The sequence below is a fragment of the Leishmania panamensis genome (assembly GCF_000755165.1).
Source record: "Leishmania panamensis strain MHOM/PA/94/PSC-1 chromosome 12 sequence".
Classification (NCBI taxonomy): Eukaryota; Euglenozoa; class Kinetoplastea; order Trypanosomatida; family Trypanosomatidae; genus Leishmania; species Leishmania panamensis.
In genome coordinates this window covers 180,329-195,317 of record NC_025857.1, presented here as the reverse complement: position 1 = coordinate 195,317, position 14,989 = coordinate 180,329, and the positions used below count along the sequence as shown (strand labels likewise).

Genomic DNA, 14,989 nt, shown 5'->3' with positions numbered 1-14,989 from the left:
GTGCTCAGCAGGAGCCAAGCCATGTGCCGTCTTCGCTCACTTTTCGTTTGAGGCATCGTCCTTGGTCACCTGGCACGTGTGCTCAATCGTCCTCTGCTGTTCGGTGCCTGTTGGTGTAGCAGGTTTGCTGTGAGTGTGTGTGTGTGTGTGCTCAATTCAATAGGCCATCCCCCCTCCCTCTTTCTTTCCCCTCTGCTCTCTGCGTGCTGTCGAGTAGCTGCGTGTGGTGCGCTACTTTGTTTTTTTTTTTCCCTCCCTCCCTCTCGCCCCTCTTCCCTGCGTCGCCGGCTCGCTGGCGCTGCTTCCCATTATTTGTTCCCTTCTTTGTTGTTGTCTCTTTCGTCCACTTTCACGCTTCTTTCTGTCTGTCTTTGGTGGCCCTCGTCCTCCTCTCTCTCACTCACTGCCCCCCTCCCCTCCTCTCCCCCTCTCTTTCACGCACACATGTACACCCACATCGGAGTACTCGTTCATTTTATTTTCTTCCCTGCTGCATGCCGTGTTGGTCCTCTGCCTCTTCCACCCTTTGCCGCTGCGGTGTACTCGCACTCGGACTTGTTCTTACGTTCTTGAGGTGCCTCGGAGACGTTCCTGTGCGTCGTCTCGCACACCTCTACAGAGCAAGCGGAAGAGGGAGGAATGGGGGAGGGGGGCACTCACTGGGTACCACGCCACAGATCCTAAATTATTCCTTCTCCAGCTCACTGGCAGAGACAGGGATATTTCTCTGATCCCAATCACACACCTCCAGTCCGTGATGGCGCTAACCCTTCGTTCGCTCGTCGCATTTCTTTTTTTTTTTGGGGGAGGGTTTCCCCCCTCCCCTCATCCCCTCTGCGGAGGTGTTTGGGCCCGGCGACACTGCTTGAAGTGATGCCCGTTTCTTTTTTTTTTTAGCTCTTACTGCTGTTCTTTCCTTCACGATCTGAGCTGGTGAGCTCTTTTCGATGGATGCATCCACTGAACACCACCATCACCAACACTATCCTCAGCAACCGTGGCAGCGGGCCGCATCAACTTCGCAGCAAGGCAGCTGGGCAACACTGCCGTCGTCACCACTCTTTCTGCCGTCATTCGCCATGGAAAGCGAAGGGTCGCGCTTGCAGGCACTCCGACCACCGCACCAGTGGCATCTTCACCTATCGCCATCTCACTGTCGCTGCAACTGCCCCAACATGCATGTCTGACGCTCATGATTCCGCTAGTGCGGCTCAACACCATGTCTTTCTCTCACTGCCCTTCACCGCTATTTTTCACCCGCTATCTGTGCTCCCCACGCTTCGACGACGGCGACTCCCCAAGTTGGCACTCTCCTCAGCACACATGCCTTCTATCCTGCCAGTATCTCAGGGAAACGGTAGCGGCAGCAGCGAGGCTTTGCTGCTCGAGCACACTTCAACACCTCCAACGTCGTTCCTACCGCTGGGCGCAGAAGCTCTGAGACTGTTCGACATGCACTCCTTCAACGACAATGGATCACAGCCTTCCAGTGACCCGGCTAGCGAGGGTGTAGAGTCTCACCATCGGGGCGTGCGCACACTGCAGTGGCTGTCAGAGGGCGCACTGGCGGCTCCAGCGGAGTCTCCGACCGCCAATGTATTGCCTTCAGCTCCGAGTCATGACGACGTCTCTGGTCTTTCTGATGCCACAGACGCCGCTGTGCGTGCTTCCCATTTCTTTGTGCCCACGGCAGCGACAACCCTAGCCTCTACTGAGTCGCCGGCCAGGTGTGTAGGTGTGCTGTCGTCCCCACTGCCACCTGCGTTCGCGCTCCCTATTGTGTTGCCTGCTACCCCGTTAGGCAAGGATAACCTGAGCTGCCCGAGCCACAGCTACAGTTGCAGCATGAGCATCCCGTCGTCACAGCTGGCATTCAGTCCTTTCCCGCATCGGCTATCAACGCTAAGACCTACCATGGTGGCGTGTGACCTGGCACATGGAATTGAGCAGGAGGCCGTGCAGCGCCGCCACTCTCAAAGCGCGCTGCCGAATACGGTCGCTCATGAGCTGCTGCTCTCAACAGGGTGCACAGCAGAGCCGGCCATGTCGGCTGTGCTCTCTGCAGCACGTCGTAACTCGTCGTACATCTCTGGTACCACCATGCAGGGCTCTTTTTCTATCACCGAGGACGGTGTTGGGGGTAGCGACGGCGGCGTTACAGCTACGGCCGAAACTCCACTAATGCAGTTCAACACCAGCCGAGGCACCACCTTCTCTGGCATAGTTGCATCCACCGCCACGACCACGGCTAGCACCACACCTTACACGTCGCCTTCGCTGACCGCCACGCGGCGCTGCAGCAGTGCCTCCGCCCTGATGGAACACACAGCCACTTTCCTGAACAAGAATTGTATCTCTGTAAACGCTGGTGCTGCTGCTGCTGCTGAGGCGGCGCTGCTGTCCACACCGTCACAGTCACCGCTCTGCCCACCATACGCGTTCTCTGCGACGGCCAGTGAAATGCAGAGCAACGGGAACGAGGATAACGGAGAGGCCGCTGCTACGGCGGTCTCCATGGCGGTGGGGTCTGCGATACCGTCGGTGTGCCGTCTGCTAACAACCCCGGCAACGGGCGCGCGACGAGAGCACCTCTTCTGGTGTCCTTCCTCCTCATCTGATGTCAATCTTCAAAGCAGGCGCACTGCCGAGTACGATAAAGCCATGCGTGCCGTGCAGCGGCAAGAGGTGTGGGCAGAGAAGACAACAGCCGGCCGCGAAGAGCTGCGGCGACAGTTGGAAGCGCATGTCTTTGCGAAGCACCACCGCTGGGCAGAGAGGCTGTGCAAGGATGCTCCGGCGCGGCAGCTGCTATTGACTCCTTCGTTGCCCGAACAGAAGCTGCTTTCCGCCGAGGTGGTCCTTATTTCCGACGATGGTAAGAGCAGCGCCCATTCCACTGCTGCTGCTACAGCGATTACCATCGCTGGGGGTATTCCCCCACCGCCGGCATCCTTCCCACCACTGATTGGCACACCGCTGTCCTTCATGGGGTACGGGCGAGACACAGCGACACTGCCCAAGGTACATGTGCCGAGGTCGACACCCTCGGAGGCGCCTGGCGATGAACAGGATGCGGCCTCCGTGGGATCACCTGTGGAGAGGGAGGATGTGGAGAGCAGTGCAGTTGATGAAGAGGCAGGATTGACGCAGCCACAGTGGCGGCCAAGCAGAGGCGAGGCGAGGGATTCAGCGCTGCTGCCGCTTGACACGCCACGATCTCGCGTGTCTGTGAGCTCCTGGGGCTCTTCCCTGTCGTACGAGATGGCTTTGCTGGCTGCAGCGCGGATGTCCGGATAGGCCGTACCGGTGCACAGCAGTCGCCAGCGTAAGGTGTAGAGCGAGCGTGTGTGTGTGTGTGTGTGTGGGGACAGAGCTCAGCCGTCACGCGCGCGGGTTTCCGAGAGAAAAAAGCGACAAAAAAGTGTGGCGGATCCACAGATTCTGCACCACAATGACCTTGAAGTGGCGAGTTGGCTGACTCACCTGCAGGTGCGGCGTGGGGTGTGCCTGTGCTACAGGTAAGGCACACAAACGTCCCTACCGATCCGTACAGGCAAGGGGGGGGGCGCTGAGGTGCGCGCGTGTCCCTCTACACCCCACCCGGTCGGCGAGTGTGCCGTGCGCAGGCGACTTTTCTTTCGCCTCTTCGCGTCTGGGCTCGTTCGCTTCTCTTTTCGTTGATCGCCAGGAGGGGGAGGGGACCGACACTCCGCCTGTTTTTCTTTTTTTCCGTTCTCGACGCCTGCCAAGAATGGGGCGCAGGTGTTGTGTGGGTGTAGTTGGGCAGTAGTGACGCGACCCCCACCTCTTCTTCTTGTTTCGCACTCGTGAGGGAATCACCACGGTCTCTTTCCCTTCTATGTTCCCCTTCCTTCTTCCAAAGCTGTCTTTCTCTTTTCCCCCCACCCCCTTTTTTACTTTCTCTTTTCTATCGCTGTGGTTCTTGTGTATTTTTTGACCTGCGCAGTTTATTGCTCTCCCTCCCCCCCTTCTCTCTCTCTGACTCTCCCCCTCACCCTGTACATGCTGGCTGCTTCTTTACCTTTGCTTCCTCCGCCTGCGACCTCTTCTTTTCCGTCGTTTCTGGAATGCGTCTGCGTGTGATGCATCTCTTCGTGCCGGCTGTGTGTGTGTGTGTGTGTGTGTGTGTGTGCACGAGAGTGACGCGTGCGCCTGCTTGAATGAATACAAAAGGATACGCGCCGCCTCGTCTACCCTCTCCCATTTTCCTTTTCGCCTCCTCTACAGCGTCTTTACCGTTCTTATACACACCAGCATGATACCCACACACACACGCACACACACGCATAGATACAGAAGGCATAACATCTTTTTCCCCTGAATATACGCGCACATACTCGCCGACTCTCTCTCTCCCCCTCTCCTTTGCTTGTAGTTGTCACGACGACTCTCTTCGCTCATCACGCAGTGCCTCCAATTCTGTTTCCTTTTCTTTTTCTTTCGAAATGTTCTTCCCATTCTTTTACTTATTGCCGCTGAGGCTGAACCTTTGCCTTTTTCACTCATCTTGTCCTCCCCGACTCTCCGCCTTCCTGCCTTCCTCCACCTGCATCCCCCACATCCACGTGTAAGGAAATAAGCGATAGGTGTGCGTGAGTGTTCGTTTTTTTTTTTCTGAGCTATTTGCAGCCTTTGTGTGTGTCTTGCGAAGGCAGTGGCGGCGTACCGAATTCGAGCGAGTGGGGTGGGGGGGGGGGAGGAAAGGGAGGCTTTGGCCACAACAGATCACGCTCCAGTATCTTCCACTTTCCCGTCAATCTTTGACTGCACACTCCTCACGTTTCTATCGCTGTGTATACTGTCCTCCTCCGCTGCCCTGACTTCTCCCACGGTTACCTCTCCCTAAATTCTCCTCCTCTTCCCAGGTGGTGGTGGTAGTCGGGCTCTCTCTTGGTGTCTTTTCGGTGTGCGCTGCAGCTGCTCAAGGCCTTCTTCTATAGACAGCCGCCGATCGGGGGGCCGACAATTGAAGCCCGGGGGCCTGTGCTCGTGCATGTGTACCGATTAATTTAGCCTTTGCGTTTGGAGGAGACGATGCCATTGATGGATGCCACTCATTTCTGCTCGAGTAGCGCTGCGAATGTGGAGGAGGCAGGCATGAAGGCCGGTGCACGGCAGAGGCGACTTTCACCCCCTTCTCAAAGACCGTCTCTTTGTTTTTATTTTTTATTTTTATTTTGCTGGTACTCTCTACGTGTACCTATTCTAGTCGACTGGCTTTCCCCTTTCCTCTGATCTTCTTGTCGTATATATATATATTTTTCCCTTTGCTCATGTTACGTGTGTGTATGTGCGTACCGTTGAGGCGCATCGACACGTACACCGGCAGATCGACGCGCACAGCTCATGCACGGCAATCCTGTCCTTTTCCTTGGGCCTTCTGCGTCTTTCCTTTTTGCTCTCTCCCTCTTCTTTCTTTTCTGCAGCCCCGCTTCCACGTGATGGTAAAAAACATATTTTTTTTTCGTTTTTTTTTATTTATTTTTATTTCATTGTGTCTCTGTGAGCATTTTTCGTGGTGACTTTTGTGTGTTTGCTTTTCGTGTATTCCTATCGCGCGGGGTGGGCGAGTGGGTGGGTATATTTTCGTGCGTACACACACACACCCACAGATACGCCCAGGAAGCAAACAACGAAGAGGTACCGTTGTTCCACCGACACAGTCCAAGTCGCCTAATTTGATGCAGGTGCGATGTGCTACCATTTCCCTCCCCCCTATTTCCTTCTTTGTGTGTGTGTGTGCGTGTGTATTTCCTTGTTCGTTGCGGCTCGCTTCGCTCTGCGTTTCCTTCGTTGTTGTTGTTGGGAGGGGGAAGGGGACTCTCCTTCGCCTTCCCTCGTTTGCTCTCTTTTTCCTCCCCTTTGTTTCTCTGAGCGCATTTTTGCCTTTTTTTTCGTTCCTTTTCGCTTTGGTTGTTGGCTTATTTTGTTATTCTTCCAGGACGCAACCCCCCACCCCCTCCTCCCCTCACAGGGTGCTGCAGCTGCACGCACGTACCCAGTCTCAGTCCCTATTGTACAGGCCTTTCTCTTGAGTGTTATCAATTTTTTTTTTGTTCTTTTCTGAGCCTTTCGATTTGTTTGCCCCCCCCGCGCCCCCTCCCTCCCCCCATCTCTCTCTCTCCATATACACTTCCTCGCTCTCGTTATGGTACATGACGCTTGCTCTTTTCTACCTTCCACAGCTTGTGTTGGGGTTTTCTTTCTCTTGTGCATTGACGCGCTGGTTTGCTTTGATTCCATGATCTTGGGGTGCAGGTGCGAGTAGTAAGCGTGGGTTCCCCCTCCCTCCCTCTCCCTCTCTCTCTCTCTCACTATCGCTGCCACACTGTTCATGTGTGTCTCTCTCTCTCATCACCATTTTTGGTGTTCGCGCCTCCCCGATCTCATTTCTGCTTTTATGTTCGTTCCCCCTCCCCCCCTCTCGAGTCATGTGTGTGCCCCCCTCTCCCCCCTCTTCTCTGGTGCTCTTCGCTGTTGTGTTTGAGGTGATTGCCCCTGTTTTATACCGCTGCCCCCCTCATTCTTCGCCTGCCTCTCCCTCTTTGCCCATTGCGTATTTCTTTCCTTGTGATCAAACTGTAGTCGATATTTTACTTTGGCCGTGTTGTATCAACCTCTTGATTGTGTTTCTCTGTTACCTTTCCTTGTACGTCGTTCTCTCAGCTTGTCTCTCTCTCTCTCTCTCTCCCTCTGCTGCGGCGCAGTACACCATGGGTTCTCATGTGCATGACGCTCGCCCTCCCCCTTTTTTTTTCCCTCCTCGCTCGTGTTGTCTTGCGTGCGCGTGTTTCTTTTCATTTGCTATTTTTCCCGCGTGTCCTCCCCCCCTCCCCTCACCTTGACTGAAACATCGTTTCTTTCCTTTGTAGGCTCGCGTGCTCTCGTGTAGTTTCACCACTTTCATCTCGCTCTCCCCCCTCTTCCTGAGCGAACAACCACAACACGCAAGCAAGACGAATTTGCGCTTCTCTGTGAGCACAAAGAAGGCGAGGCACACGGCACACACGCTAAGAGACGAGAGGAAAAAAAAAAGGGAGGGAGGAGACAGTGAGGGAGAGAGCGAAAGCCAAGGACAGGATCTCCCGCTTCGTTTGAGGCCTTTTCTCTGTCTTTTGTTTCCTGTGCTGTTGGTGTCTGCATTGCCTGTGCGCATTGGGCTCTGGTTCTTCCGCTGCTCAGTTTTTTCCCTCACTCTCTTTTTTCACTTTCCTCGTCCTGCTGCGGTGGCCTCGTGTGGTCCCCGGCTATTTGTGTACCCGACAACGCTGGCTGTTTTTCTTGTTGTGTTTTCCTCGTCTTGTTTCGTGCGTCGACCTGTGCCCTGTTACGACAAGTGCCTACGTAGCTGCGCGTAGACGCCGTCTGTAGCTCACGTAGGCACCCCGCTCTGCCTCCCTCCCTTCCCCCAATGGGTGGTGGTGGTGGTGGGGGCGCGTGCCTTATGTTGGCATCTTCTCTCGCGTATACCTCCACTCTCACTGTTTTTCTCGTTCCTTTTCTACTTCCTCGTTTTGGCTCATTCGGTGGCTTTCCCCTTCCCTCCCCCCTCTCTTCACTCTGGTTGTTCACCTGCGTTTGATCTTGGGGTGTTTTTTTTTTAACTTCTAAGACGAGCGCGCTTGTGGTGGTGTGGTGAGTGCTGTGCCGCCGCTCTCTCTCTCTCTCTCTCAGTGTATATCCTCCATTTTATAAGTTTCGAGCGCGCGCGCGTGTGCGTGCGTGTGTGTGTGCTGGCAGTGCGCTTATCTCTTGGCCCTTCCACTGTCCAAAGGATGAGCTATGCAACCGCAGAGTGCGCGCGCACAATTCACTGTGCTCAACAAGGACGTGGGTTAAGCGAGTCGAAACATCCAAACCAATACACTCGTGCGCACTGACGCACCCCCGAAGCAAAGCAAGTAGCACAGCGCACATCTACTACTACGATTGCCACTTCTAACTTCCACTGCTGCTGTGCTGGTCGAGTACCTCTCGACGATGTTGTTTCCCTTTCTTTCTACTTCCTGACTGTCTTTTCTCCGCTGTTCATCGTCTTTTTCCGAAGTAGTGGAGGCAGGAGTTGCTGTGTGTTGTGGGATAGTGCGATGCTGCTGCTGGCTCAGTTTTTAGTTTCTGCCGTCTATTTAGTTTACTGTATTTCTTTGTTAATTTTCTCTCGCTTCACTGCTGAGGTGTCACGGAGGTGGAGAGACACACCAGGCGCGCCTCCCTACGCAGACTGTTTTACTCTCTTTCTGCGTTGTCCCTTTCGTTTGTTGACTCTGCCTCTCTTCTTTCGAGGATGTGTCGGTGCGGGGAATGGACTCCTCCGCCTTTCCCCCCTTACCGACTGGTGCTGTCTGCGCCGTGGTCCGAGAGGGGGAAGCCACACCTCTCTTAGTGTGTGACTGTGAGTGTGTCTCTGCGTTAACGTGAGTCTTCCCTCTCTCTCCTTTTCCCCTTCACGCGCGCGCTCTCTCCCTGTTTACTCATCCGAGTCTTCATCTCTTCTGTCTGCCATTTCCTCCATGTATGCAACCCCGGTCTAAAACACGTCTGGAGCTCTGCTAGTATTTTGATGTTGTTTGTGCACCGAGTCGCTCTCCCTTTCTCGTATTCAACTGAGTTCTGCCCTTTTATTCTCTCCCTTCTTTTTTTCCCTTTCACTCGAGCTCTTTTCTCCCTCCCGCCGTCACCGCCCACGGGGGGGGCGTTGTGAACACCACCACAGCAGCACACACCCACACACACCCCTCCTCCTTTTTTTTTCGTTTTGTTTTCCGGTTGCTCATCTCTCTCACATTTTCTGTTCGTTTCTTTGTTTCCTCCTTTCCTTTCTGCATTTCATTTCCCCTTCGTTGTCACCTCAAAGCGTTTCGCGCTGTTCGCAATTGTGTGGATGCGTGTTTTCGGTGTGGACATGTGCCCTCGAGATGCCACCTTTGCCTATTTCCCTCGCTCAATCAGCAAGCACCTCCTCCTCCTCCCCACCGCTACCACCACCTCACCCCGGCCCCTCCTTGGGCGTCACAAGTGAATTGTCGTGATCAACCCCCACCTCCCACCACCCCTCCCCCAAAGTGTGCAGCTTTGTGCTCTCTCTATTATCGCCAATCTCGTTTTATTTATTTTTTTTTTTTGTTCCACCTCAGCGAGCATCCACAGCAGAAGTTCATATTCTCTGCCAACTGCCAGCGGCCGCTTCATGGCGCAGTGCGAGGTACCCCCCTTCTCAGTTCTGGCTAACGTGTGCCAAGAGGCTTCAAGCGCCGACGGGAGAAGGCACACAGCACGTGCGGACAAGAGAATGGGAGAGCGAAAGAACGAGGCTGGGGCGAGGGAGGGGGGGGGAGGACGAGACAAGAAACGAGTGCGGCCGTGGAGTGTGCTCACATGCTGGTGCACGTGTATACACCCGTGCGCTCGTTACCGCGCCAGTGGAAGCTGGTCATCCCCTCTTCGCTCCTTCATTGCCATGTCGATCTCTCCCCTCTTTCTCCAAGCGAAAAGGGACTTCACTCTCCGCACCTTGCGTGAAATGAGGAGGGCTCTTAACGGCTGGGATGGCGTGCTGCTTATTTTTTCTTTTCTTGTTTCTAACGAACTGGCGCCGCACTTGGCAGACAGCGGAGGCAAGACACTCTTCCCTTCAGCTTGTCTGCAACTGCCGAGTGTGCGTGTGCGTCTCTCTTTTGCGGAGACAATGACTCCCCCCAATCAGAAAAAAAGGCAAAGTGGATAATAGTCATAGTAACGGGAGGAAATCTCTAGATTTCTACGGTTACGGTAGCGAGGGAGTGAAACTCGTCGCTGACGGCGCTAGGCGGCCACCTCGTCCTCGCCGCATCACTGTGCCGTATCGTTCCGTCTGTGAGTTGTGACTCTCCTGCTCACACAACTCATAAGCGACTGGACGCACGCACTTGAGCCTACGCCCGCACAAGAGCGTGGCCTCATGGCGACGGCTTCTCGCCTGTCTGTAGTTGCATCCCCCCCTCTCTCTCTACCGCCCACGTCTGTCTTTCCTCTTATCCTTCGCCAATTATGCACTTTTCTGTCGCTCTCTCGACGCTCCGCCCCATCGCTGACCATCACTGAGATGGACGGCCCCTTATTAGTACATAATTAACCTTTTCGGTTTCACCTTGTCTTAACATCCTCTCACTCTCTTGACGCCGTTACTCCCACGCCGAAGAGAGAAGCCGAAGTAGGTAGTGCGAGGGGTAACGCGTTGCCAACCACAGCTAAGGCAAATTCTCTTTTTTCTCGCTCTCTCTTCGTGCCTCTGCGCATCGGACGTGGTCTCGCTGCGCCGTCTCGCCCTCGGTCACTCCCACTCTTGTTTTCTCCTCTCGACCTTAAATAGGAAGAGAGAACCGCTAAGCGCGCGCGCACACACACACACACACACAAAGACGAAGACGACGGTGATCTCGTGTATTTCATTGTTCATTTCTCATCGTCTCTCTATTCCACCCCCCTCCCCTCCGCTCTCTTTCTGCAGCCCTACTACGCCTGCACGCGCAGCTGTCGATCCACCGGCCTTCATATGATTTGCTGCCCCTCTTTTCGTGTACGGCTACTTCACTCGCTATTGATCTGGTGTCATTGTTGGCCTAATGCGGAAAAGAGAGCCTGGGGCTAGTCGTCTCGCCAACATGAGTGCGCCAGTTTCCAACGCCGCCGCCCTCGTCAAGGGGTCGGCGATGTCCACGACGACGGCAGCGCGCTCCATACCGGCACGTCTTCCGCCCAGCACCATCTCCCCGCCTGTGAGCTCGTCACTGCAGAATACGCCAGCGACGTCTTCGACATCTATGGCGTTGTTCACCTCTCAGCGTGCCAAGGAGACCACCACGGCGAGCACCAGTACTACAATGCGATCTGCGGTGGCACCAGGATACCCATACAACGCGAACACGAAGGGTCTCGAAGCGTGCCTCCCTCTCCTCCAGGCCGCTGCTAACCGCGCCGGTTTAGCGGCACCGTCCAGGGCACCAAAGCCACTGCTGGAGGACAACGTGCAATCTCGCCAGTTACTGTCATCATGTTTGAAGACAGCGATCGTCGCCGGTGCAGCTACGCATGATATTCGTAGCGCCTACTCCGAAAACCATAATCGCGACTCCTCCATGCGGGACCGTGCTACTCTCAAGTCATCATCTCAGCAGGGCGCCAATTGGGGGCATGGGTCGTCAGCAGAGGGGCGGGACAGCGAAGATGACCAACTGGCCCAATCGCCGCTGCGTACGCTCGCAAGTCTGCCGCAGCGCACCCAGGAGCTGTGCGAGGACCTCATCACTCTCGACTCCCTTGTCGAAGCAGATGAAGCCTTCTTCAGCGCCCAGGAGGGCATGGAGGGGCACGTTATGGAGTTGCTACGGTCGTGGCGTGAGCCCGGGTCGGCAAGCGACTCGCGAGGTGGAAGCCGACGGCCCTCTGGCGTTTATCCTCTCGCTGCTGCGTCGCACCCATCCGCTGCCGGCGCGCAACTGGGCGATGCGGTCGCCAGCTGCGGCAGCAGCGGCACACAGCGCGTTCTGCATGACTTCGACGAGGCTCGAGACCGCATTGCTCTCTTGGCGAAGTTACACGAGGAGCTCTCAGAGCTGGAGGAGCAGCATCGCGGGCTACAGCGACGCTACGTGGTGGAGAAGTCGGCGCTGTCAGCGCTGAATGAGCTATGCGCGCGGCTGGACGAGGAGGACGAGGCGGTGCGCGAGGATGGCGATGGCGCATGCTACGTTGAGGCTGCAGAGCGGGTCGGTAGGGGTGCCCATAGAGACGGCCGATCGAAGACCCAAGAACAGCAGGAGTGCGATGTGGTGCGGGCCGGACTGGCCGCTTGCCGTCTTCTTGCCGACCAACTGCGCTCTCGTGGCATGATGATCGCCGACCGTCTCACGAACGAGCTTCTCTGCCTGCGTTCTGAGGTGGTGCGACATGACTGGGCGGCGTTGCAGTCGTCGACTCCCCTGACTCGAATGGACCGTGTGGCGCCCCTCGACGGGCGGGATGACAGTCCTATTAGTATCACCTCAGCCAGCCGGTTTGCACCGCTCCTCCAGCCAGCTGGAGGAGCGGCAGCGGGGCGAGGCGGGAAAGAGAGCGCGGACATTGCCGACAGCGACGATGCATATCATTTTAGTGAAGTGGCCGGAGGCGCGCACGACGATGAAGCGAATGAATCTGACCACTTTAGAGTCACTGCAACGGCCCTGGAGGCGACCAAGTCCGTTGTATTTCGTGTACACGTGCCGGTCTTCGCATCTGCCACACCACCTGCCTTGGTGGCCTCCTTGCCAGATGCCATGACGACGGCCACGGGGGGTGCGGCGGTTGCTGCGACAAGTTGCACACCTCGTGTTAGCGGTGATGGTCCCCGCCCCGCAAGCTCAGCGGAGAGGATGCGAGGGCGGTCAAGTGGAGCAGCAGAAGCGCTCTCAATCGCATCGACCACCACTGTCTCCGTCATCGCAAGCCCTGCTCGCTACGCTCTGGTGCAGCTGTACGAGTGTTGCCGTGAGGGGCTCGCTGCAATGCTTACTCGACTCTGCACGCTGCGTGCACGTCGCACCACAGAGGTTGAGCGACTTCAACAGGATCAGAGTGCGATGGATGTGTATGACCCTGCCGCGGACGACCTTGCTGACCGGTGTGCGGCGCTTCTTCGTTACGTGGCTCAGCTGGACGAGTGGGTTGGGGAAGTGCTGCGGATGGACCAAGTGCTTCACGAGCGCGTGAAGCTGCCGTTGGATGCCGCCTTGCAGAGCTATGACCAGCTGCGCACTCTGCTGCTAGAGGTGCTGAAGCAGCGGCTGGAGGACGAAGAGGGGCGCGGCAAGGAGCATGTCGCGGCAGTGGTGGATGCCGAGGAAGAAGGCGGTGAGGTGGATGGTCGAGGCGCACATTATCTGCCGCACGAACGTGTGTGCAGTGGCGACAAAGAGGGGCTGCACGCGTTGCAAGTCGAGGACGGCGAGGAGGATGGCGGCGATCAGCACCGGATGTCCGGCTCCGTTGGCGATAGTCGAGCACGTGGAGCCACACTGTCGCTTGCGAAGGCATCGTCCGACGCCGCGCCACGCCCCGTCCTGCCGCGTGCGTCTGCTGAGTTCATTGGGGTGCTCGAGGCGCTTTTACAAGATCAAAAAGCCGCTGGCAGGCCTATTGCCACCGCAGCAGTCTTCACTGGGGACACGTCCGGCGGCGAGCGAGAGCTGGACACCGGCGAGCACAGCAGCAAGGACGGTGTGCTGAGTAAGGTGTCACCGGCGCTTGCGCAGAGGCTGTCGACAGCAGAGGAGGAGCACAATGTGGGCACCAGCGCGCTGGTTGGTGTAGAGGCTACGGCGGAGGCGGAACCCGTGAGTGCCCAGTCCGCGACCCACTGGCCCAGAGCGACAGCGACGGTGGTGTCCGGCAAAGCGAACGCGAGCGAGGCGACTGGCATTAGGTGTGATAGACAGAGCGAAGGCGTCGGCGGCGGTCATCTTGCTGGCCGTCGCCGTCAACGTGACCCTAGCGAGGACGAGAGTGAAGTGACTCCACATTCTGCGCCATTCTACACCCCTGAGCCAACGGACACGGATGCCTTGGACCCCACCTCGACGTCAGCGCCACCATATGAGATTACTGTCTACGTCTCGTCAACATCCTGCTCTGAGTTGGGGGAGGAGCTTATGGAGGAGATGGCAATGGAGCAGAGCGTGAGCCACACTCAGGAAGGTATGCACGGACTATCGAAGAGGCTAGGGCATGAACGTGACGATAGCGATGGCGGCAAGGAGGACTCTGATTCCGATAGCAGTGCCGACTCACAGAGGGGCAGGGAAGGCAATTCCAACCCCGAGCCCCAGCGCCAGCGGTACGGTCTCGGCAGTGGCAACGGGCTAGGCGAAGGGCTTCGCGCCTTGTTCTCCTCTGTGGTGCGCCGCGCTGTGAGCTTCGGCGACAGCGATGACGACGCTGACGAGACTGGGAGGACGACCTCTTTTCAAGGACGGGAACAGGGCGGTAAGTCGCCAACACCTTTGCACAAGCGTGCCCGCTGTGAGTAGCCACGCATGTTGAAGGGCGATAATCACTTCTCTGCACACACCTGTTGAACCGCTCTTGCCGTGTCTTGGAGGTGGTGCTGCAGAGGAAAATAGGGACAGTGTGGGTGGGGCAAACAGGTAACGTGTGGAGGGCTGTGTGTGCGGCTTGACCTCTGCGGTTCACCCCTTCCCCCTTCCCTCCGCTCTTCTGCACACGCGCCCTCTCTGCCGCCAGCATTGCTATCCTAACACGCACCCCTCCGCACTCCACGGCACCCTTGTCTTTTCCCCATTTCCTCTTCTTTATTTTTCTCGTGGGTTGCTTCCGCGCTTGTTGGATTTATTCAGTTGTTGTTGCCGCCCGCTGTGTTCGGGCGCTCTTGGTGATGTTTGCCGCGGCTGCTGCTATCGCTCTTCTCCTTACTATGGAGTACATCACGCGTTGCTCTTCCCTTTGTTTCCCCTGTGCACGTGTGTGTGTGTGTGTGTGTGTGTGTACACTCGCTTCTCTTTCAGCTTATTAGATCGTCGAAGAGCATACCCAGCCAGTGATGACCCCCACTCTCTCATGCCCATGTTGTACATGTCATTACCCCCCCCTTCCCCTCTCCCACTAAGGGGGATGGGGGAGGGGGAGGGTGGAATTTGAAGAGAGTCTCTCCCTTCGTTTGGCCTTGCTTCGCCCGTGCTTGGAGGTGTGCGTCTACCTGTGCTTCTGTTGTTGGCGTCTTTCCTTCTCCGTGTACTTCCTCCCCCAGCCTTTCCTTTCTCTTGTTCCACCGCAGCAGGCAGCCAGTGCTGCTACACGCTTGTCTTCCTCATGTTTTTCTTTGCTTCTCTGGACTCCTTCCACGCCAACCGGTACGCACGCACGTCACCCGCACACGCAGTCGCGGACGCGTCTATGCAACGAGGCTTTAGGGTTGGCGTGGAAGGACGGCAAAGCG

General features: G+C 56.6%; 2 protein-coding genes across 2 annotated transcripts; both read left to right on the top strand.

Moving 5' to 3' along the window:
* Positions 1-951: 951 nt before the first annotated feature.
* LPMP_120470 (hypothetical protein) lies at positions 952-3,297 on the top strand (the record flags this gene model as incomplete). Its single annotated transcript, XM_010698726.1, has 1 exon — positions 952-3,297. One exon carries the CDS (start codon positions 952-954, stop codon positions 3,295-3,297), a length of 2,346 nt encoding a protein of 781 aa, XP_010697028.1.
* Positions 3,298-11,135: 7,838 nt separating this feature from the next.
* Positions 11,136-14,063, top strand: LPMP_120460 (hypothetical protein; the record flags this gene model as incomplete). Its single annotated transcript, XM_010698725.1, has 1 exon — positions 11,136-14,063. The coding sequence occupies one exon, from the start codon at positions 11,136-11,138 to the stop codon at positions 14,061-14,063; it is 2,928 nt and encodes a 975-aa protein (XP_010697027.1).
* Positions 14,064-14,989: the final 926 nt, after the last annotated feature.